The 24747-nt window shown below is 37.0% G+C and overlaps 2 protein-coding genes and 1 pseudogene across 6 annotated transcripts in view; 2 read left to right on the plus strand and 1 right to left on the minus strand.

The window, feature by feature from the left end:
- Positions 1 to 23634, minus strand: part of SKIC3 (SKI3 subunit of superkiller complex) — an 88036-nt gene extending 64402 nt beyond the window's left edge. Inside the window, exons 1-10 of one of the 4 annotated variants that reach the window (XM_015065404.3) lie at positions 23543 to 23634; positions 17113 to 17179; positions 14904 to 15047; positions 13002 to 13092; positions 10942 to 11085; positions 9786 to 9877; positions 9260 to 9335; positions 8369 to 8509; positions 5532 to 5630; positions 5315 to 5423 (exon numbers count right to left, since the gene is read on the minus strand). In XM_015065404.3, the coding sequence (XP_014920890.2) occupies positions 5315 to 5423; positions 5532 to 5630; positions 8369 to 8509; positions 9260 to 9335; positions 9786 to 9877; positions 10942 to 11085; positions 13002 to 13091 (751 nt within the window). In that variant the 5' untranslated portion in view covers position 13092; positions 14904 to 15047; positions 17113 to 17179; positions 23543 to 23634. Of the gene's footprint in view, positions 1 to 5314; positions 5424 to 5531; positions 5631 to 8368; positions 8510 to 9259; positions 9336 to 9785; positions 9878 to 10941; positions 11086 to 13001; positions 13093 to 14903; positions 15048 to 17112; positions 17180 to 23311; positions 23516 to 23542 lie in introns of those variants that run through there. The other 3 variants (XM_027037703.2, XM_027037714.2, XM_053224987.1) reach the window with 3 other exon arrangements.
- On the plus strand, positions 18605 to 19257 carry LOC106968936 (40S ribosomal protein S15a-like; annotated as a pseudogene).
- A 161-nt stretch (positions 23635 to 23795) lies between the features above and the next one.
- ARSK (arylsulfatase family member K) overlaps positions 23796 to 24747 on the plus strand; it is a 45411-nt gene continuing 44459 nt past the window's right edge. The window contains exon 1 of one of the 2 annotated variants that reach the window (XM_015065416.3): positions 23796 to 23947. In XM_015065416.3, coding sequence (XP_014920902.1) covers positions 23810 to 23947 — 138 coding nt within the window. In that variant the 5' untranslated portion in view covers positions 23796 to 23809. Of the gene's footprint in view, positions 24075 to 24747 lie in introns of both variants that reach the window. The other variant, XM_015065421.3, reaches the window with a different exon arrangement.

Consider the following 24747-nt stretch of genomic DNA (forward strand, 5'->3'; position numbering starts at 1 on the left):
CTAAGCCCCACTGTCAAAGTTTCTGACTTCAGTAGGTCTGATATTAGACCTGAAAGTTGGCATTTCTAAGTTCTCAGGTGATACTGATATTACTGGTTCAGAGACAATACTTTAAGAACCACAGGCCTATAGAATTCATCAATACCACAGACCACCTTTATTATTAGTCATATATACATACATATATATATATATATATATACACACACATATGCATACATATGTATATATATCTCCTGTGTTTCTACATCTGTAGCTAAACAGTAACTTCTGGAGGGTAGGAACTAGCATAGTATCTTGTATACAATAGACATCCATTAAATATTGTAATGGTCCTTTAAGAACACCATTATGAACTGATCCTCCAAAAGACTTAGTCTGCTAATAAGTAATAGCTGAGAATTACTATGGAAAAATAAAAATGTTCACCCTTCTAGAAAAGAAAATAAAATAGCTATTAAAATTTTACTTTAGGGGCACCTAGGTGGCTTAGATAAGCTTCCGACTTCTGCTCAGGTCATGATCTCATGGTTGCTGAGTTCGAGTCCTGCATATGGCTCCGTACTGCCAGCGCAGAGAGCCTGCTTTGGAGTCTCTGTCCCATTCTCTCTCTGTCCCTCCCCCATACACACTCTTGCGCACTCTCTTTCTCTCTCTTTCTTCCTCTCAAAAATAAACAAATATTTTTAAAAAAATTTTTACTGGGGCGCCTGGGTGGCTCAGTCAATTAATCGTCTGACTACAGCTCAGGTCATGATTTCACGGATCATGAGTTCGAGCCCCCTGTCAGGCTCTGTGCTGACAGCGTGGAACCTGCTTAGGATTCTGTGTCTTCCTCTCTTTTTCTGCCCCTCCCATGCTCGCACTCTCTCTCTGTCTGTCTCTGTCTCTCAAAAAATGCATAAAACATTAAAAAAAAAATAAATTCTTAAATTTCTACCCATCTGAATCAAAACTCTCTTATTCCATAGAAATGTAATTCGTGACAGACTACCTTGGCCACATAAACTGCCCTTATTACAGAAAACACACCTGTGATGGAAAGAAGAGAAGCCAACCATGCATCTTTCAAGATCATCCATAAGCACGGTACCTAAAAACTTACAAAGGTAAACAAAGTATGGGTAGGTAGATGAAAACAGTTTCTAAAAGGCTAAGATGAACAAGAGAAACTTTTAAAACAAGATAAACTTTCCTTAACATCTGGGAGCACAATTACAGAAATCAAGAGATTTGGGCAGACTATGTTCTAGCCCTGGGAAACATATTCTCTACATATGACAAAGAGGAATTTTCTCTAGTGTTCCCCCAAACCATCAACGGTAGTAACAACATCACTGATCCTAGGTAGAAATGAGGGATATTCCAAAGCTTCAATCCTCACCCCTCTTCTCCATACTAACTCTTGTTGAGAATACTAGCTGAATAATAGGTGGAGACTAGAAACAGGAAATAAACTTGAATTCTTTTGAATAGAAAATCATTTATTTATCTGCTCTTTTTAACATTTAAAAGAGCCTAAGATTCCAGATTTAACAACCTGAAAACAAGTCTGACAATATTATTTTTATTTGCCAATAAAACAAGTTAGATTTGGGGCCATGAATGCTAAATCTCCAAGAATAAAAGGTGTTCTGAAGAGGTTCAGGATAGATGCTCAGTAATACTGATGAGAATTCCGTTTCCTAAAGTTTACCACCAAAACAAGGTGATTTTTAAAAATAACTAATCAATTGCTGACATCACAAAGAAAATGATCACTACCATAGAATTTTTCTTTTAAATAAACCTAGCTTGGGGAAAAAACAAAACAAAACAGCATGTACTCATTTTTTTTATTTGCATACAGATTTTCTAATATTTCCAGAGCACACAGTCTTGAGCTTTTTCATGTTTGGATTTGAAGAACCAAGCTTTCTTATCCTCCCCCATTTCAGCTATAAAGCAAAATAAAATAAATTGAGGTCATTTAGCACAAAATAACATTTTACCAGCTGACAACTATAAAAGCTATTCACTACTTGTTATGTGAAGCTTTATAAACTGAGTCATTTTGAAAATGAATCTTCAAGTCTCAACATGCAAAGGAGGACAAAAGAGAACCAAATATATTTGTCCCCAGTGTAAGAGAACCCAGTGATTAACTGCTGTGAAGTACCACATTCTGCAGATACTAAAGCACACTGGAGGAGGATAGGTCAGTCTTGAAAGACCTTACAGATTTCCACAAGTTCTTAATACACAGAAAGTTTGGTTTAGAGAAGCAATGAAAAGAAAACAAGAAATCTTTAACCACAGCTCCCTACTGTCCTGCATTAACTGTCAAAGTTCTATGCCAAGAATGATGCTTTACCTTAGAATGTACCTAAGCCTGAACCACTCCATCCCACAAATTCTTACAGCCAAAGATCCCACAAAGAAAAAACTCTTCCTTGATGTACCATATGTGTGAATATCCACCTACCCACTCCCCCTTAACAGGATATAAACCTCTCTTTCTTTCAGTTCTACAAAATACCCTCACCAAGGATGATTTTTTTCACGTAAACCAACACACTCTCTAATCATTTAGCATAACCCACTTGCTCTCTCTTTACTAGAATGCTTTGTCAAATACTGAATTTACGTGCAAAACTGCAGACTTTTTGATCTAATTTCTTCTATAATTTTGTAATCTTTTTGAAATACAGGGGCCATGTTTATTCAACAAATCTACATTATAGGCATACATGTGCTTATTGAGAAAGCTTTCAATCAGTCTTCAAAAAGAAATTTCAAGTATTGTCTTGTGCCATTTGGCCCATGAGCAGGTCAAGAATAAGGGAATAGTAAAAACCATTAATAGCTGAAAGAAAATAGAAAAGGGTGAACAATAGCCATTACTTTCTCAATAGCAATTGTAAAAGTAGAAAAAGGGGTGGAGGGATGGGTACCAGAGGCCAACTACAAAAATCAGCCCATTTATCTTGGGAACCTATTGGGTCTCATGTTAAAATCTAAAGAAACTAGGTGAATTTTGGAACTATGTTTCCTGTCAGTGGAAAAAGAAAACCCACAAAAATTCACAAGTATGCTCCTCATACTGAAAGTCTCTTATTATGCCTCATCTTCCTTGACCTCAATGCAAATTAACAATGTTAACTAGCCCTTTGTTCTTGAAACTCTCCTCGCAGGCAACACGACTATAATCCTCCTACTCCTCTAAAAGTTTACCATCCCCTTTGTATCCTTCCTCCTCCTTTCCCTTAAACACAATCGGTCAAATCCCTAGATTGCTTCTTTTAATATCTGCTAACCACTTCTTTGGACTCTTTTCCCATCACTGAAATCTAAGTTCCAATTCAATCACCTTGGTTAGAAAGAATAGCCCTAAATAAAGGCCTCCCAATCATAAAATTAGCTGCTCAATATGTCAATGAAGATCTTTCTGAAATGCTCTTTCCTTGAGCCTTCTCTGTTACTTCACATCAGTTTCCTCCATGTTCCTGTGAGACTTCTCTGCATCTCTGTTTTCTACTTTCCTCTTTGCTTTCTTCCTCCCTTTCCCTTTAAGCCATCCAGCACCACCCGAGACAGTTTTCAGCTTTTTGTATTTTAGTCATCCTCTAAAGTCACACACTTCACTTTAACCAACATGCAAGTGATCTCTAAACCTTATGTCTAGTCTTAGTACAGATCTCTCATCTGCAAGCCAGATGGACATTTCCTTTGTCCACTAACATCTCCTCTCCACCACTCAACTTTCTTACAGATGATCATTCTATATTAGACCAACTTTTCAAGAGAGCTAAAAGTAAAATTATATTCTTCCTCCATTTACCTCTAACAAATCTCTTCTATTTTTTTTTTCATTCAGGTGTTACTTTCTATTGTTACAGTAGAACATATTCACATATGTTCACAGTTCATTCATTCCCAAGATCATTTAATCTACCCAATCTAAACTATCTTCTATACAATCTATCCTGCATACTACCGTATTAGTTTGATTTTATACTTCATAAGTTGACTGACTGAAACAATTAGTAGTTCTTCTCTCACATTAGTGAAAAGTGCTCTTGCAAGTCTGTTTCTGAGTCAGTTAAAGAAAAGGGGATCTGCTTAATTCTCACCAAAAAAATATAAGACTGAAGGTAACAGTTCTGAATTTAAATTCAGACACCAGCCGGGAAAAAGTACAAGTAGAACTAGAAGGGAAACTTAAAGTGGAGAGCCAAGATAGATGCAATGATAATTTTCCAACAGGCATTTTCCCTCGGTTACCTCTAGCCCTAGTTTTCAACAATTTTTCTATAATGAAACATGTGATGGTTATTCATACATAAAGCATCCCCACAGGTCTACTCATGTAGCAACAAAGTAAAAACAATTAGTAAAGCTCTGTAATAATTTATAATCACTAACACAAATTACTTCCATTTCAGTGACTAATTTCTATGAACTTTGTTCACATCAGTTGAATACAGGCATGGACAAAAGTGATGGTCAAATTATATGAAAAACAATCTATTTAGCACAGATACTGACAGAAAGGACAGAGACTGATGTGAAAACCAATTGGGTCAACCTCCTGTAAACAGACTGAACACCAGCCCTGGGCACAAGATGTCGGCAGACACAGGTTCTGACAACTCCTAGCAAGCTGGGTGTCATCAGTTCTCTCTCCTCTCCCCAGGAAAGGAGAGGCATACGTTAAGACATAATCTCTGTTTTGAATCTACTCTATTTCATTAAAAAAGGAGATCATTTATAAGCTCCATTACTTTATAGTATTACAGCATGTGTAACTATGTACCTGTGACACTGCAACATAACATCAACACTGAGAATGTGCATGGTTCACAAAACCCGTTGCGTGACATTCATAACCCTACGCAATATGGTCTAACCTATTCAACCAAAATCTATCTTAAGTTATTCCTTCCAGTAGAGCAAGTGAAACTATCTTACTATTCCGAAAAATTACAACCTCCATGCTTCTGTTCATGCCCTCAGGGCTCCTTTCACCTCCTCCAGTTTTTCTAATTTGTATGGAAAATTTAAGACTCTCCTCAATTCCCACCTTCCAAAAGACTTCAATGATCTACAATGAACTCAGGAATTCATAATTCCTCTGTGTCACTATACTTTCCTACATTTATTAGCCTCTTCATGTGCGTAAAGGCAACATACTGTACTTCCTTTTATGTCAAGAAATATTCAAACAATACATTGGCACACTGTAGGCAATGAAACAATTTTTTTATTGATAGCAACATCACTCTCACATGCTCATACACTTTTAGGATACACAATATAATAAAGAAGAAATTACCTGATTCAATCAAATGCAAACAAAGCACTTCTAATGGATATTGTACAGTGGGATAGATGTTTATCATTCCTTCACAGGCCTTCTTCAACCTAGCAATTTCATGAGGAAACTAGAAAATATCAAAGTAAAATAAACTAAGTAATAGTAAAATATACTTGTGAACACTTTCCTAATTAGAATATAAACATCACATCAGAGATTTTTAAAATCAACTTACTTTGGATAAACACTGAATGAAATGTCTATAAAGTACTTGGTGATCTTCACTAGGAATATTTTCTGATAAGCCCAGTGCATTCTCAAAAGCAGTTAAAAGCTGAAACAAACAAAAAACCTATCATCTGTAGAATATTGAAATGACAAATGTAGTAAACAGTTGAACATGTAAGACTCACTTATACAAGATACAACTTCAACTAACTGCAAATGTATTTTATTATCTGGCCTTGGCAATTTCATGAAGAAAAAAAAAAATGGCACGTCAGTTTTTGAATACAGTTTAACCCCAACTGGCCAGGAGACTGAACTGAACTAATGAGGGTAACTATATAAATCAGCATTATGAATTTAACAAAACATTCTTGTAAGTGCTTGCTATTCCCTATAAAGTAGTCAACTGGAGAGGTATAATCATGAATAGCAGTGTAACTGCTACTGCTCAGATCATTTTTAAAATATCTCTACCAAAATCACCAGCATGTCCTTTGGAACATCTTCAATGGTAGGAAATCTTCAATCTTAAAAAACAAATTTTATGAAGTTATGCTTTTATCAAAATAAAACCAGAAATATGACTGAACTATAATAAAATCACTTTTTATCCAGTATTACTAAGTGATTTTGAAGAAAATACCAAAAGAAGCTTTCTAAATGTATTTGAGCAAGAATAGCAATACTAGAACCCAAATCAAGCATTTTAAAGGATACTATTCAATTAATTACAGAAGTTCTACCATTTTTAAAAATGAATCTCCATGACTTCATACTGAAAACTCATAATACAGTTCACTACTTCCAATTTTCTTTGTACAGTATGGTATAAAGTCTACATAAATAAGTAAAATTTTACTGTTCTGATTAAGTTAATGATCTTGCAAAAAAGGAAGCCTAACCTATGGTGTTTAGCACAAGGGGTTTAAAAAAATAGTAATGAAATTATCATCTGGAAAACAAGTGATGTCTTTTTTCATGAACACATTTAAATAAAACGAAATTATCATTAGAATTCAAGGTGAAAATAACCCCACCGCCAAAATCCTCTTTTCATATTTTAACAGTTAAGAATCAAGTCTTAACATGGCAAGTATAATTAGTTCTCTTTCATAGAGGAGAAAACAGATAATTCAAAAAAAAATTTTTTTTTTTACTTATTTTGGTATATGTTTGATATTCTGGTAACCTATACTTACATGATGTCATAATATAAAGATATCATTTAAGAGAAGTTGGCAGGGTGCCTGGGTGCTCAGTCGGTTAAGCATCTGGCTTCGGCTCAGGTTGTGATCTCCCAGTGGGTGGGTTCGAGCCCCGCATCAGGCTCTGTGCTGACAGCTTGGAGCCTGGAGCCTGCTTAGGATTCTATGTCTCCCTCGCTCTCTGCCCCTCCCCCACTCACGCTCTGTCTCTGTCTCTCTCTCTCTCTCAAAATAAATAAACATTAAAAAAAAAGAGAGAGAGAAGTTGGCAAACCACTTAATTTTGTCACTGCTCAATTTTTTCCACAACTAAATCTATACACAGATAAACCAACACACAGACAAATGCAAATCTTATTTTTGTTATTTTTATCTCCAGCATTTAGGACACTGCCTGACAAATATAGTAGGTTCTTAATAAGTATTTTCTGAATAAAAGAATAAATTAATGAGTGAACAAATGAACATACAAAAAAAAATGAACTTCCCATCCTTTACAGTCTATAACTGCTTATATATTTTTTTAATTTTTTTTTTTTACATTTATTTATTTTTGAGAGACAGAGAGAAACAGGGTGAGCAGGGGAGAGGCAGAGAGAGAGGGAGACACAGAATCAGAAGCAGGCTCCAGGCTCCAAGCTGTCAGCACAGAGCCTGATGTGGGGCTCAAACCCACAAACCGTGAGATCATGACCTGAGCTGAGGTTGGATGCTTAACTGACTGAGCCACCCAGGTGCCCCTATAACTGCTTATATTTAAAAAGTCCATTCGGGTGCCTGGGTGGCTCATTTGGTTGAGCATCCAACTTGGGCTCAGGTCATGATCTCACAGTCTGTGGGTTCGAGCCCCACATGGGGCTCTGAGCTGACAGCTCAAAGCCTAGAGCCTGCTTTGGATTCTGTGTCTCCCTCTCTTTCTGCCCCTTCCTCACTGTGCACGTTCTCTCTCTCTCAAAAATAAACTTTTAAAAAATTAAAATAAATAAATAGTCCATTCAAGTTACAAGTGTACAGTGAGTGATTATTTATTATAAGAAATTAAGTTTACTTTTAAACTTAGAAGTATAAAAAAGTAGAATAAGACATTTTCCAACTACAGTTCAAAATCAATGAATTGTTTTAATCTTTTTAAAAATTCTTTTCAATTACTTCACTGTGCCCTACACTGTACACCAAAAAGGAATATTTCTATATATAAGTACCCTAAATAAATACCATAAACAAAATACTCGAGTTGCTAAACCTCAAAATAATTCAGTACTCTTATTTCAAAAATATAAAGAAACATATCTTTAAGTAAGTACAACTTTAGAAATTACCGTAGTTTTGTGAAAGCCAAGCTCATAGTTTCTTTTTCACAGTGATGGCATAACTGATTTATTGTGGATTCTTATGAACACAAGGAAGGAAATTATGATACCCTAAGTACCAATTCCCCTCTGTCCGGACTTAGTATGAGACTGCAGGCCAATAATTCTGATGGTGTCAGCAAGAACTTCTATCAATTTAAAACTGAACTCTGATAACAATTTTGACATACGGCACTTTTCTATATTACACTATTATGTTTCCATTTGCTAAATTCAATTCAATGATCAATTTTCATGACACAAACTGTAGGGAATAAATGGGTTAATACCAATTGCTGGGTCTCATTATTCTGATCCTCAGTACTCTCAGCCAGCAACTGAGTCAATCTCCTCCACAGCTGATGAAGCTCTTGGTTGTCTGCACCTTCCTCCTGCCGTGTCTTTATCAATTTGTGCCATGTTCGGGCCACCTATGAAGAGGGAGATTTAAATCATTATTTTATCTTAAATATCAAAAACGCCAGTGCAAAAAATATAAAATCTACAAATAGCAATATTTTCATCTGCTAATACATAAAACAGCAAAAGCCCAGAACTCCATTTACTCTGAATTCTACAAAAAAGGTGACTAGGTAAATCCACACAGCCCTTACTTTAGAAGTACGACTGAGATACCAGAGTAGAAACTGGAATAAGACTACACGCCCCAAACTTCCTAACTTAGAGCATCCACTATGGGTGCACTACAAACACATCACTAAATTCTACAGATGATGCCTTTGTTTATTTATTTATCCCTGCCTAGTTTCAAAAGGGTTTGGAAGTTATGACAACTAAAATTTCAAAGTTCCAAAATACTGTAATTGGTATTATTTCTCTATATTCTTTTAATATCATACTACATAGTAATTTTTTAAATTTTCTCTCAAGCTAAAATCAAAGTTTTCTTTTTTTTTAATGTTTATTTATTTATTTTGAGAGAGAGACAGAGAGAGCGCGCACACTCATAAGTGGGGGAGGGGCAGAGAGAGAGGGAGAGAGAGAATACCGAGCAGAGCCCGATGCATGGGGCTCAATTTCACAAACCAGTGAGATCATGACCTGAGCTGAAATCAAGAGTTGGACCTTTAACCAATGAGCCACTCAGGCACCCTGAAAGCTTTTTTTAAATAATGGTTTCATTAAAAGAAGTCTACCAGTCCAGCAAATCATTTACAAACCTCTAGGTGTTTCTTTTCTTGGTAATATAGATCCACAAGTTTCTTACAGACATCACACCATTTCTGTTTGTCAACACTTAGAATAAAAAAAAAAAAAAAAAAGGATTTTGAATCTGATTATTGAAAACAACCAAGGACTTAAGATACTAAAATTAATAAATCCCAGTAATACATTCAGGCATTATTTTAAATTAGAACGTATCTTCTTTAAATTAGAACATATCCTCTTTCATACCACAAGAAAATTTTATAAAATGAGCCTCCCATTAAAAAATAAAAAGTTTAAGAAATAATATCTTCCATGGTCTTAACTGAAAATTATATCAAAGTTCCCAGATTAATCAGTCCTCATATTAATCGTGTTTTGATTCTGTTTCAGTCACAATCAAGGAATTCTATAACCAAAGTATGAAAGAAAAATGCTTCTCAAATCCCAGTAACTGTCTGGAGTACTTCTATATAAGTTTTTATCAATTTATTCCAATTAAAACTTTAAAGACACTGCCTTTCCCCATACAGTGATTACCTTTCATAAAGATCCAGGAGCTTTTGGTAAACACCAGGTAAGTCTTCCTTAGCATTTATGTGATTACATTTCTCATATAAACTTGCTAACCCCTAAAATAGGAAACAATAGAGATTATTCTTCCAAAAAGTACAACATTCTCACATTCATTTTGCTAAACAAAGTGACAATCTATAAAGATTATTCGTGATTAAAAAAATATAATTTACAAATAAACAATATGTCTGGGATTTGCCTCCAAATAATTAAGGGTGAGGTAAAATAGATGAAAGTATAGATGAAAAAATACTGAAATGTGTGGATTTTTAATGAAGCTAGGTAATAGCCAGAGGGGCTCATTATACCATTGTCTTTACTTCGGAAAATACATCTGAAGTGTTTCACAACAAAAAATATTTCTGAATGATTATATAATCTTAACTCTTAAGACATTACCAGATGACCCTACTTTTATATGGCCAAATAAAAAAAATCCAAGCGTTTTGTGGAGGCTTTAATTTTTGCTTCAATTAAAGATCACATAACCTAAATCAATCAATACATAATAAAAGCAGGCATCTCCTTAAGTGTGTCACCAGATACCCCCACTCATGTTCTTGTTCACATAACATGAGGCAAACAGGTTCATGTTCTCCTACTACCTACTAGAAATCACAGTTTCTAAGATGTGGTTGAGATAGGAAACAAAGTTATTAAATATGAAGAAGTTGGAGAAGCCAACAAAAAACATGAAGACCATTAAATAGGAAAAAAGAATTTCACTCGTATTCAAAACAGACTGCACATTTTTTATACTTTACTTTTAGAAAACATATTAATATACATGTTTCCCTCAAGCATAAAAAATATTCTTGATAAGTCTTTCATATACACACATAATTAAGTTAGATTTACATAATCATATTTCAATTCTAATCCTCACATTTAGAAATAATCCATTGGCTTGGATGTTAAATAATGGAAAACAGCTTCACTGGCATCTTTTTTATTTTATTTTTTTTAACTAACTTGCTGGTTTAGAAAACCAATACATTTAAATTTTTTTCTTCTGAGGTTAAATAAAGGTTTAAATGCCTATTTTAAAGCTGTTACCTATATTTTTAAAAAAGGGGAAAAACGTCTTTACTATAATATAGGGCACGAAATTTGTACATACCTGCCAAGCCAGCAATTGATCTGGCTCTAGTTCAGCAGCTTTCTTATAGGCACCCTGGGCCTGATCAGGTTGTTCTAGCTCGGCTGCAGCAACACCAATAAAAACCCAGGCATTATAGTTATTTTTCTCTTGTTTTAGCACTGTCTGATTAAAAAAATTAAAAGAGCAGGTCATTAAATTTTGGAAGCTAATGGGTAAAAAGCAACTAAAGACAGTCTACTTGAGTGTCAGGAAATCTGGACCTGCCATTGAGCAATCTTAAGAAAGCCACTTAACGTCTCTGGTCTTCAGTTTCCTCAAGGAGAGGAGGAGTGCAACTGGATCAATAAATGTAACAGGTCAAAAATAGGAGTCATATTTTTTAAAAGCTGCCCAAGTAATCCTGATGCCTCCATCAAATGCCTCCCCATGCTCCCTGAAAATGCTGTGTAAAAAGAGTGAAAGTATTCATACCACCCAACCATCCTGCCTGCTTCCACTCCACACTGTTACGGGTCAATTCACAAAACTGTTTTCCCTATCATTTCACCCTAACCAATTCCCACATTTTCTTTCACTATGACAACATTGCCCTCTCTTAGACAGATGAGAGTTTTCACTGACATTGTAGGGTAAGAAAGCAGACTGACCCCAATGTGCCTATATCAAATATGTTCAAAATAAATAGTGGTGATGAATGTTTAAACACCACCTGTCAACGGGAATAAAAATTCTATGTAGAGCTACTGCTTTCAGAAATAACAGCTATTTGCTAAGGTAAAAGTTTGAAACAGAAAACCAAAAGGTTCTAGTGTAAGAAAACAAAACCAGTAGCTAAAATGAAATCAGTTATGATTTTACATATTCTAGAGAAAAAAAGAATATTGACATGAGTTGAGCCAGATTATTATTTTTATACACATCCACATAACACTTCTAGCAACTGTCACCAATCTATATAGCACAAATTCCATTCTATCCAACAATGCTGCCTCCCAAAAACCCAACAAATGGGGTAACTACCAAAGCTAACAATGCTTTAACCTCTGATATGTCCAGTTAGTTGACCCCACCCTCTTTTCTACTACTGCCCCACTTCTCAATTCTCATTCCTCCTTCCCCAGCTTAGACTCCCCTGACCCATCACTGTCATCACTCCCTTGCAAACATCCTCAACTCCTTCTCCTCTCTTCTCCATCATCTTTCTCAACATTCATACTTGACCCACAACATGCCCATTTCTAAGCCTAAGAAGTTGAACATGAAGGGACAAGCTACACAACTGACTTCACTGATGTCCCTTCAATAACATGAAACTTCAAATGGACATTCAGTAGGGCCTGGCAATCCTTTCCAAACCATACTAGTAAGTTCGTTTTCCCAATAAATAACAACTACTTTGTACCTTCCTTCGTCTCAAACCTCCTATGCAATTGCTCTTCCACTCTCAGCTTATACCTCACTAAGAAAATAGAAGACATCGGAGGGGAACATGCCCCTCTTCCTACCCCCAAATCTATAAATCTGACAATCTACAAATCTGGATTTACACCTATCTTTCCTCCTGCTAAGATGGAAGAAGTATCAAGACTCTCCTCTCAAACTTGGGATCCCATCCTCTCTTCCCTTCCCAAGGACTTTACTTCCAACCACTACTCTCTCCTTCCTGCACATACAATTCCTCCCTCTGGACAGGCACATTCCCATCAGCAGCATACAAAGGGGTTTAGAATCTTGAGTCTCCCATTCACAAACCAAATAGAATTACAATGTCAACATACCATTAAAGAAGAAGAACTTTATGATACAGTAGTGCTCCATAGTACAGCCCATCAAAAGATACCACAGAGGTATTCAGGTTTTAAGAACATGACTTTGATAAGTTACCAATACAGAGAGAGACAAAATTAAGAATGGTGAAGTAGTTTGTCCTAGCACAACCATTCTAATGGTGCTACTAAACAACCCAGGCATTTTGTTATATTTAGACAATAAATGATACACTTATTACATCCATAATGCTTGTGAATGGGAAACACACTTTCACCGTGGAAGGAAAAACAAAACAAAACATTGGTTACCTTACAATGTTTCAAAGCTTCTTTGTATTCTTTGTTTCTGATTGCATCTCTAGCACTTTTTAGAGCAGTCTTTACTTCCTTGCTGGACATTCTGTCAAAATAAAAACCCTGAGTGAACCTATAATAATACCTGCCTAATTATAATAGTTCCAACAAACTTAATTATCTGAAAAAGGCATATGCAATTCCTTCTCCCTGGAAGATTCTTCCCACCTTAAGGTACATATAGCATATTTCCCTACCTCTTCAGATTTTTATTCAAATGTCATTGCTTGGTGAAACCTTGGTTAGCCAAGCTAATTAAAATTTCAACACTTCCTCACCCCCAACACCCAACCCCAATATTGCCTTAACTGCATCCCTAACATTTAGCATCTTATACACTATATATTTTACTTATTTTATTTACTATCTGTTCCCCCAAACCCAGGAGAATATAAGTTCCATGGAGGCAGGGATTTTTGTCTGTAGTTGTGTTGTGTACTACTTTGTATTATTGCCAGCACCTATTATCTGACAAGTTGGACACATTAATAAATATTTGTTAAAATTGAGTTGTACTTGAGTTATACTCATTCTTCATATAGTAGGATAAAACACAGATAATGTAATGTACCAGGACCCAAAATACACATCAACCTCAATCCAATTCTACATTAAGCAAGATTTAGTAGAATAAGCCCAAATATTGTTTTAACACTGGTTTCTATAAATTATAAATTAACTTTCTTCATGGTAACTGTCATGCAGAGTTATAGTAGTATAAATTCTGTGAGAGAAATAAATGCGATGTTTACACTTAAATGAAGGCAATGAAAATGCTAGAGGATTATGCACTAATTTGAACCATAAAAAGATATTTCAAATGGTAGGTAAAATATTTCTTCATTTAAATTTAAGGTATGTTAATTTAATTTTAAATTATTTTGACATTTATTAATTTTTGAGAGACAGAGACAGAGTGTGAGCAGGGGAGGGGCAGAGAGGGGGGAAACACAGAATCCAAAGCAGGCTCCAGGCTCTGAGCTGTCATCACAGAGTCTGATGCAGGGCTCGAACTCACGAACTGTGAGATAATGACCTGAGCCCAAGTCGGCCACTTAATCAACTGAGCCACTCGGGTACCTCATAAGCTAGTTAATTTAATTAAAAAAAAATTGTTTTAATGTTTGTTTTTGAAAGAGAGAGAGACAGAGCACAAACAGGGGAGGGGAAGAGAGAGAGAGGGAGACACAGAATCTGAAGCAGGCTCCAGGCTCTGAGCTGTCAGCACAGGGCCTGACGCAGGGCTGGAACTCACAAACTGTGAGATCATGACCTGAGCTGAAGCCGGATGCTTAACTGAGCCACCCTGGTGCCCCTAGTTAATTTAATTTTAAATGAACTAACGTACCTTAAGATTTCACAACTTACTCTGATATCGGGTAAACAAGTCAAATTCAATCACAACTAAATGTTGAAAAAAAGAAACACTTGTATTTTTTGATAACTCCACTGAACTCCAATCTCATCAGGAAACAAACCTGGGTAAATATGAAGTCATTATAAACTGCAGATGTTCACAGTAGCAAGATGAACCAAGAAGATGGCTCACTGACATGGTACAGTGACACCCTGTATACCCAAAAAGGCTAAAGCAGAAGTGCAGATCAAAGGAGTTTAAGAAAGTAAGGAATAAAAAGCAAAAGAACAACAACAACAACAAAAAAAAACCCAATCCTTTTGACTTAAAAAATGTTAGGTGGAAAGTAATACAAAAATTAACATATCATAAATCAATTTATCTGCAACTAGAATCAGGCTCCTTAAATACACAGAAAAGTGACTTTTTGCCTAATTATGTTAATTATACATTAAAGCAGCATGTTTCATATGCTCTTATTTTAGAAACTGCTCTCTTACCTGAGTTTATCTTGGTATACATTTATAGATGCAAACTTCAGTATTTCTTTTTTCTATAGCCTACAGACTTTGACCGGAACAGGCAATAAATTTCAATGCTTATTTCAAATTTTCTCACACCAAAGTTATCTTGGCTAGGTAACTCTGCAGATTAAAACAGAAGATAAATCAATGATGATAACAACTAATCTGGACCAACAGCAAGGGATTACAAGAGACATCCAAGGAGGAAAAAAAAAAAATTAAAAAGGAACAAAAACAGTTTTAAGTCTAAACAAAAGCAAACGGAAGAATTCAACTTTACAAGGAAAAGGATCACCATCTTTTCTATCATCCAACACTTGAGTGGAAGCACGTTCAAACAAGGTAAAACTGGGGTGCCTGGGTGGCTCAGTTGGTTAAGTGGCCAACTTGGGCTCAGGTCATTATCTCACAGTTTGTGGGTTGAGCCCCTTGTTGGGCTCTGTGCTGATAGCTCAGAGCCTGGAGCCTGCTTCGGATTCTGTGTCTCCCGCTCTCTCTGCCCCTCTCCCAAACTATGCACTGCAAATGACACACACACACACACACACACACACACACACACACACAGAAAAAAGGGCTCTTGTTCTAAAGAATATAATCTAAATCAAAAGAAAGACCTAAAACATATGAGTCATTAGAGAATCAAACACTAACTATGGGTAATGAGTACAACTGCAATAGGAGTTCAAAGAAGGAAAAGTGTGATGTGAAGTAATTAAGGGGTACTAGGAAAACAGAATTTAAGAATGTTGGGAGGAAAGAGATTGCTCCAGTCAGAAGCAACTGCATTAGCCAAGGCAGAGAAATAGGAATGAACACGTGTAGGAAACAATGAGAAAACTGAGCAGTGTGGAACAAAAGGGACTTGCTGAGGACAAGAAGAAAACAAGGCTTGGTGGATAATGTAGAGCACGAGACTACAGAAGACCTTAAACGTCAGACAGACAGACAAGTTTAGATTTAAATACAGCAGCCAACACAGAGCTGTTAAATGCCTCTACATGAGTTATTTTTAAAGACCACAATAGATAAACTCCATTGTTCCCTTGGTAACCAATTAATGTTTAATACCCTTCCATATCCCTATATGTCCCTACATGTAATTACAATTACTCTTGCTGCAGTGGAATTGCTATTCTTCTCTTCCTAATCCTTCACGTGAGTTGGAATTTAGCATAATATGCTAGCACTGAGGCCCTCTCTCTTCACAAAACATTTATACAGGTAGAGATATACAGATATGGACAAGGTAGATATATAGACATAGATCAGTTTCAGGAGATTAACCTATTTTTGAAAAGACAAAATAATCTGTCCCTTTCTAGGCCTAAAACCTTCTTCCTATTTTGGGAGCTGGGGTGGAGAAGAGAGAGGCTCATCCATTCATTTTCTAAAAAAAGTTTTCCTAAGTACTAACCTTCCACAAGGTATCAACAAACAAAGGTAAAAATCTACTTAAAAAATGATTCCATGTAACCACATACACCTGTATTTGGGACATTTCCCTCTGTTTCACGCACATCCAAGATGTCAAAGTAAAATCTAGCTCTCTTAAGTGTCTTTAATATTCTTCCACAAAGTGTGTTTAATGGTCATCCACAGCCGCACCCACTTTCCCCTGACAATCTCTCCTATTTTTTTCTTCTCAATCTCATGTCATTCTTTAAAAAAAAAAAAAAAAAAAAAGCATTCGTTTTTGCACACTTTCACTCAGATAAAGGGTTTATAGTACCAAACCAAAAGGGTTTTTATTCAACATATCAAGCATAGAAAGTAGCAACAGCTGCACTTAAAAAAGTTAGAAAGTATCAAACATGCCAAAATGTTAAACCTCAAAACTAACAAATGTAGGTGGATGAATTGCTACACACCCCAGCTAAAGCTATGGAACCTTCAACTACATTCTGTTGTGCACATACAAAGACTCCATACAGCAAAAGTAACAAAAACAAAACAATAAATAATAATAACAATGACAATGGAAACAAATTACACAAAAGCAAAACATGATACTTTTAAATCTAGTAACAAAAGTCCAAAGGTATTTTGTGATGACCTATAGTCTGGCATAACAGCCTAGAGGTATATCATCCCACCCTTCCTCTGAAAGGAATTGGTAAAAACAATCATTAAGTAAAAATAGACTCCAATTACCTGTTACATATTCAGCATTCTGGACACTTACCTTTTACCTATTATCTTCTACCTTCTTTTTGACTTGAATTTCAGATTGTTCCTTGACCATTATCCACCTAAATAAAGTAAAACATCAAGTAGTTAAGCAAATAAAAAGGATGATAACCCAAAACTCTGTGAATTTTTTAACATACCAAATTCAGGTTTAATTTTCATAATTCATAATTTAAAACACAAGAAATAATTAGGTATAATTTTTCATCTTTTCTTCTTTCCCCAATTTTCTGAATTGGTCTTGAAAGGGCGGGCCTACGCCAGCCGACTCCATCTTGTTCTGTGTCCTTCACCTTGACCACACCTCCTCCCCTTGAGTAACCCCGCCTCACTTGCCTAACAGGACTCGGACCCTTCCCCAGGATCCTTCCCCAGCCAATCGGCTGAGGCCATAGCCATTAACTCACCAACTGCCCCCAGGCCCCAATAAAACCTTTGTCCTTTTGAAACTCACTCTCTTTCCCTGGTATCTCACCGCTGCATCGGTGCAGGTAGGGGATTGAGCTCGAGCTAGCTCAAATAAAGGCTCTATGCTTTTGCATCGGACTCCCTAGTGGTCTTTGGGGATCACGAATTCTGGGCATAACAGTCTGTGTTCCCACAGACTCTGGTGATAAAAGGACATCCATAAGCAATCAGAAAAATGCTCAAAAAACATTCCAGAAACTCAAAATACATTAACCACAGTATAAAAAATTGAGCCAAAACAAGAGTATCAACTATTTCTATGCTACTTTATTTTGAATCAAGGACAATTAATACCACTTATTTACTCCCCATGTGGAGCCCAACTACATGAAAGTGACCCTGTTTTATGCCATGTAAAGAATTATAAATATGTAGGGATGCCTGGGTGACTCAGTTGATCATTTGACCTCAGCTCAGGTCATGATCTCGATGTTCATGGGTTCGAGCCCAATGTTGGGCTCTGTGCTGACAGCTCAGAGCCTGGAGCCTGCTTTGGATTCCGTGTCTCCCTCAATCTGCCCCTCCCCTACTCGTGCTCTCTCTCTCTTTCTCAAAAATAAATAAACATTAAAAAAAATTTAAATTAAAAATCAAATTATAGGGGCCCCTGGGTGGCTCAGTTGGTTAGGCGTCTGACTTCGGCTCAGGTCATGATCTCACAGTTTGTGGGTTCAAGCCCTGCATCAGGCTCTGTGATGACCGCTTGCCACAGCCTGGAGCCTGCTTCAGATTCTGTGTCTCTTTCTCTCTCTGCCCCTCCCCCACTCACACTTTGTCTCACTCTGTTTCTTAAAAAATAAATAAATAAATGTAAAAAAAATTTTAATAAATCAAAATAAAAATCAAATTATAAATATGTAAAACGTTGCCCACATCATGTAACTAGATTAATTTATAATCTAATGAAACTAGAGAGCACTTTTTAAAATGTCAAAAATCCCATCTAAGTAAACATCTGAAATATTCACACAAATTCAACATGATATAATTCTAAGTATCTTTTGATGGGATCTCTGGAATAAATTCTATCAAAATTAACTCAGAATGTTTCATGGACAGAATGGAAGTGGCTTCAAAGAACTGAAAAAAAAAAAAAAAGCCATGCTACTTTAAACAAGGAAATAAAATTTAAGTGAAGCAGGTGGGGGTGAACAAAAAAGAGAAAGTGAGTTTACTGGCAGTATACTTAAATAGAGTGGTTAGTTCCAGAGAAAACAGTCTTACTATTAAGAAAAAAAGTACTGGGGCCTTCTCTTTCCTCCATCTTTCCATGCAACCACAATGGTGCTCATGAATGTCCTGGCAGATGCTCAAGAGCATTAACAATGACAAAAGAGAGGCAAACGCCAGGTTCTTACTAGGCCATGTTCCAAAGGCATCATCTGGTTTCTAACTCTGATGATGAAGCATGATTACATTGGCAAATCTGAAATCACTGATGATCACTGAGCTGGGAAAACTGTTGTGAACCTCACCAGCAGGTTAAACAAGTGTGGAGTGATCAGTTCCAGATTTGATGTACAACTCAAAGATCTAGAAAAATGGCAGAATAATCTGCTCCCATCCTGCCAATTTGATTTCACTGTACTGACAACCTCAGTTGGCATCAGGGACCAGGAAGAAGCAAGAGGAAAACACACAGGAGGGTAAAATTCTGAGATTCTTTTTCTAGGGATGTAATACAAGCATGCAAATAAAATGCCTCAATGTAAAACAAAAACAAAAGTATTGTGATCTAAATAGTGTTTAAGAAAGTAAAATAAAAGTTAAAACAAGAGGGGCAAGGAGGGAAGGTAAAATAAAAGTAAAAACCTGATTCTATCCATTATACTAACTTCTCTGAGCTCCAAACCAACCTGACTGTAATTTATTACTCAGTCACTTCAACACTGTTCTTACAAAATACCCTAGATTTTGTCAGCACCTTCATGATACCATACCCACTCACAAAACCACAACTCATCTGGACTCCAGTACAACCCGACCTTGGACACCTTACTTAACTACTCCAAGCCTATTTCCTTATTGGCAAAGTGAGGATTATATCACTTACTTCATATGTATGTAAATGCAGTGCCTGAATATGTTACACAGTTGACCCTCAAATAACACTGGTTTGAGGTCCACTTAGAAATGGATTTTTTCTCTTTCTTATGATTTCTTAATAACCTTTTCTCTAGCTTACTTTATTGCAAGAATACAGTATACAATATATATAACATACAAAATTATGTGTTAACTTTGTATTATCGATAAGTATAATATCGATGTATTATCTAGTCAACAGTAGGCTACTAGTAATTAGGTTTTTGAGGAGTAAAAGTTACACATGGATTTTTGACTGCTTGGTAGGGATCAGCACTCCTAATTCCTACATAGTTCAAGGGTCAACTGCATATTAGTTCTATTCTCCTTATCTACTTACTGTCCTCATCAATCAACTTCACTACTTTTTTTTCTATTCCTAACCCACATGGTTACCACAAACTTTCTCGACACATTTAAAAACCCTAATGTGTATCAAGAAGTAACTTTCTCACCAATGTTCCTCAAAAGATGCTATCACCAAACACAAGTATCTTCTTTGAAGCACATGAATACTAGTCCAGAGTAAAGCCTGCAAAAGAGATCACTCCATCCTCTGAACCACTGAAACATTTATTAGTTGAGCTATTCAATTCAAACTTAGCCAATATTTTTTTTACTATGCTATACTGATGTCTCCTGACTCCCAGATCAATAAATCCCCAAACAAAAGTATTATATCTTCGGAGCTCCTTACATCCCAACAACTATTGAGTAATATGTACTCAATAAATGGTGGATTATCCAGCTCCGAAGGCCTACTCTAAACATTTAGTTTTCCCCCTTCCAAAAGGCAGTAGTTCTCAATTTGCTAAAATGAGAAAGGAAGCAACTCTTTTCAGTATCAGCTCACATTACTTTTTTCACTATCCCCCAATACTTTCCACTTATACATCTTTGCTTCTCTCATTCAGCCTGTTCATACTTGCTTCTATCTACTCAAATGGTACATGTAATCAAAGCCAAATTCAAGTGTCAAGCATAAAAGCTTCTCAGATGAATCTCACTAGTTTGAACTTCTAACACTTTTATTTTTATTTTTTTAAGTTTATTTACTTATTTTGAAAGAGAGAGAGAGAAAACGAGCATGAGTAGAGGAGGGGCAGAGAGAGAGGGAGAGAGAGAGCATCACAAGCAGACTCAGCACTGTCAGCACAGAGCCCGACCTGGGGTTAGATGTCACAAATCATAAGGTAACAACCTGGGCCAAAATCAAGAGTCAGACACTTAACCAACTGAGCCAACCAGGCACCCCTGAACTTCTAACACTTTTAATCTATACTAACATTTCCAAAAAGTATTCCAAGGAATATTCCTATGCTTAAAGGTATTAATACACCATCTACTAATTTTGTTAATACTCACATTATATATCTCACTCTTTTACAGTCATTCTAAATGTATATTAGCACTCTAAGGGTTCTGAGAAGTCCTAAAGGCCCAAAGATATTTTAACCTAGCATTTCTAAAACTTATGTTATGATGAAACATTTACTTTAACGAACAGCAATTAATTTTGAAGCAGATGAGCATCCTCCAAAGCATAATTTGGGATAGTCTGGGTTGTATTTTTGTATGCTTGGCAATTAACTATATTTTTTATACCTTTTATACTGTCATTAAATTTAAAGGTAATGTGCTTGTTTCCCACAACTAAACTGGAAGTTCCTTAGAAGCAAATACTATTTCTATTACTCTCTTTTATTTCCTACAGTGTCTAACACATTGTAGATAATCAACAAATATTCACAGAATCACAAATGGTGAAGACAATCCTGATTTTATTCCATGTACTCACTAACTTCACACTTCGCCTCCTTTTCCTAAGGCAGAATATAGTGCTGTGGGTACAATGGATATTAAAAGAACTATAAAGAATCATAATCTATACCAAGACCTTTCAATTGAAGATCTTTCAGAACTGCGGTTATGTATTTCACAAAAGTAAGAAATCTCTTAACATACAAATCTTTAACTGATGATTTAAACATACATGTAATGGAGTGCCTACCCTCACTGCGACACATATGTAGGCATGTGCACACATAAAGACATGCACAAACACCCCACAAAAGTACCTTTTCGGATAGTTACTGATTTGTAAAAATGCTTTATGTCCACAAAAGAGTGATCAAAATGACGAAGAAACGTTACAGTTATATAATGAGCTGAAGGAAATGGGGAAGGCCTTGGGAAAAAAAAAAAAAATGGTGAAGAAAGAAACAAGAAGTATTGTTGAAAAGGCGATTACCCAGGTAAAAATGAAGAGAAATGGACCAACGAATGATTAAAAGTAGAGGGAGACTGACTTCAGCTCAAAATACGAACTTTTAATAATTAAACATGACAAATGTGGAACGGGCTGCTCAAAGGAAGTGCATTCCCATCACTACAGATAAAAAAGCACAGACTGGACAATTCACTTGGCAGGAATGTTGCAAGAAAAAGTGAATGTCAGATGGGAAGTAGGACTAGAAGCCTCTTAAGATTTTTCCAGCACTGTATCTCTGGGGCCCTAAAATATCCATCTTGCTCCAACTCACTGCAGCACCTGCTCCCACGGGCACTGCCAAAGGGAGAGAGAGGAAAAAAGAGATGTGTTCCTGTCATTCTAACCAGGACTTCAGAATATATGTCCTGTGAAAACAAGGCCATAGAGAGTAAACACTGTTCACAGAAATAGTACCACACCACAGATAAATATAGCTTTTACAAACCTAAAGGTCAGTCGACAATGTTTCTATGATAAGATGCATTCCACATTCAGAATTAACCTGAAACAAATTTTTGAAACATATCCTGATCCTGAGGTAGCCTATGTACATTACCTCCCGTACCATACAACTACAATTTCATGGATGTTAGTTTTGTTTCCCTACAGCGTAAGTTCCTTGTGGAAGGGAACTATTGTTTATGTTTGTATTCTCACACAGGGCTTCAGAATGCTTCTTAAGAATTTGTCTATACAAATAGAGTTTAGGCTCAACAGAAAGTCATGAAATTTTATAACTAACTGGGAACAGAGAACTGCAGTGAGTTCGGGCACAGACCACTGAAGTTCAAATCCTGCTCAGACTGGCTCCCTGTGTAATCTGGGGTAAATCATTTAACCTGTCCAAGCCTCAGTTCTCCTATCTGCAAAATGATGAAAGTGAGGATCACAGAGAATATTGAGTTGATTTTATGGTAAGTACCGCAATATCTCCTTTTCCTACCAAAATATTAACACGACTAACGTGACGAACAAATTATATAACAGAAACTATGATAATGAAATAAAAATTTGGCTCTGGGGCAGAAATTGGCTTCTTCCAGAACTCTCCAAAGTAGTTCAACAGTCAAGAGAGACCAGTGATTTTTCTGCAGCAGAACAATGGTATTCTGAACCTGTGCTGATTAATCCAACTAGTCACACAGCTCAACATTTCTTCCTGCGAGAACCTGTTCCCCTTCTCTCCTTTGCACTCTGAAGGCAAGATGCACCTAAGCTTTTCCCCGTCTAGAACATGATTACTAGGCCCCGCGCCCCGCTCCCCACTCCACGGAGCACGATCAATCCTACTGCACTGACAATAAGATGTGGCAGGCTAGCAATTTCCTCAAGGGAATACATTCCAGAGCCCCACGAATCCACAACGTACCTGAGGCTGTAGAGTCAGAAGCCCCACAAAGAACCGCCCCATCTAACTTAAGTGACAGACGCCCTGCCACCTCATCATCGCCTAGTTCACGGTCTCGGCTGATACTCAGCCATGCCTGCGCGACACAAAATGAGCAGCCCCGGCCCCTGACACTATCTCTCGCCAGTTATCATTTCAACCGCGTACTGCCTCCAACTTCTGCAAAAGCTACAGCGAGCGACCCAAACCCACCTGGGACAGATGCTTCTCCTCCAAACGCCAAGGCAGCAATCCGGGCGCATGCGCATTCCGCAGGCATCGTTCACGTGACTGAAAGTAGCTGAGTTTTAGCACGCTCGGTATTTGCTTAAAAGGCCTTAATGTGAGTTAAGGAATGCCCCCTGTGCGCATGTGCCCATGCGCAGCCCGCTGGGAATTGTAGTTCTGCCAGTAAAACGCTAGAAGGAAACCAAACTGTGAACTGTGTGATCCCCGCCCACCTCTGAGCCGCTCTCTGCAATGCTGGTGCTGTGGGTGTCGGTGGTCGCAGCCACGGCGCTGGCAGCCCCAGACCCCGGGGCAGGTGGGCAGAGGCGAGGAGCTGCTGGGGTTTGGCCCGTTGCACCCAACGTGGTGCTAGTCGCGAGCGACTCCTTCGTAAGTACGGAGAGGCAAGGGAGGGGGCGTCCCGCTCCAGACTAGCGACCGTCCTACAGCTTTTCCTGTGATGCAAGCTTTGAGGAGCAGAATCTGAGACTTCCAAACGTATTTTCCCCGAGGCAGAGTAAGAATTCCATTTTATTTTGAGGTCCTACGTATGCACGTACACCACATACATTTAAAACAATACTCCAGTAAATAAAATGTACTCTGATAGTATCTTTGCAAAAAAAAAAAAAAAATTAATGCTGGCCTCGACCCACTTAATTATTTTACGAGTACTAATATACTTTGTCCATACTCTCGTTTGTTTCGATAGTGGGGGAAAGTAACATTCTGCATCTCCATAAAAAGGTGTTAGCTTCCTAGCGGTCGTTTCCCACTTCATCTCACGTTTGCAGGAATGTCAATACTTTTATCACCCAGGTTATCTGATAATCCTGTTAGTGCTGATTTAAGTGCAATAGTTGTCATTTGATCCACTCCCCCTTTTAACAAAGAAATTGTGTGCGTGTGTTATTGCTGTTGTTTAATCCCAGACTTCAACAGTTTTTGGTACTTCCCCAAGCCATCATCCGAAAGAATACTACTATCAACATTCCCTGAAAGTTTTAGTATAATCCATGATTTAAAAACTACTGCTTGGACAAATATTAGGTTAAAAGTGATAAATCTAGTTTATTATCACTGCGTGTTACTGTGGTCATGTAGATTGTTGGTGTTAAGCATGTCTGCACCAAAGAGTGCTTTTAATCACTGTATTCTATTGGTTTTCTCATTGATTAACCTGTGAAGAT

Source organism: Acinonyx jubatus, chromosome A1, assembly GCF_027475565.1.
Source record: "Acinonyx jubatus isolate Ajub_Pintada_27869175 chromosome A1, VMU_Ajub_asm_v1.0, whole genome shotgun sequence".
In the NCBI taxonomy this organism is placed as follows: domain Eukaryota; kingdom Metazoa; phylum Chordata; class Mammalia; order Carnivora; family Felidae; genus Acinonyx; species Acinonyx jubatus.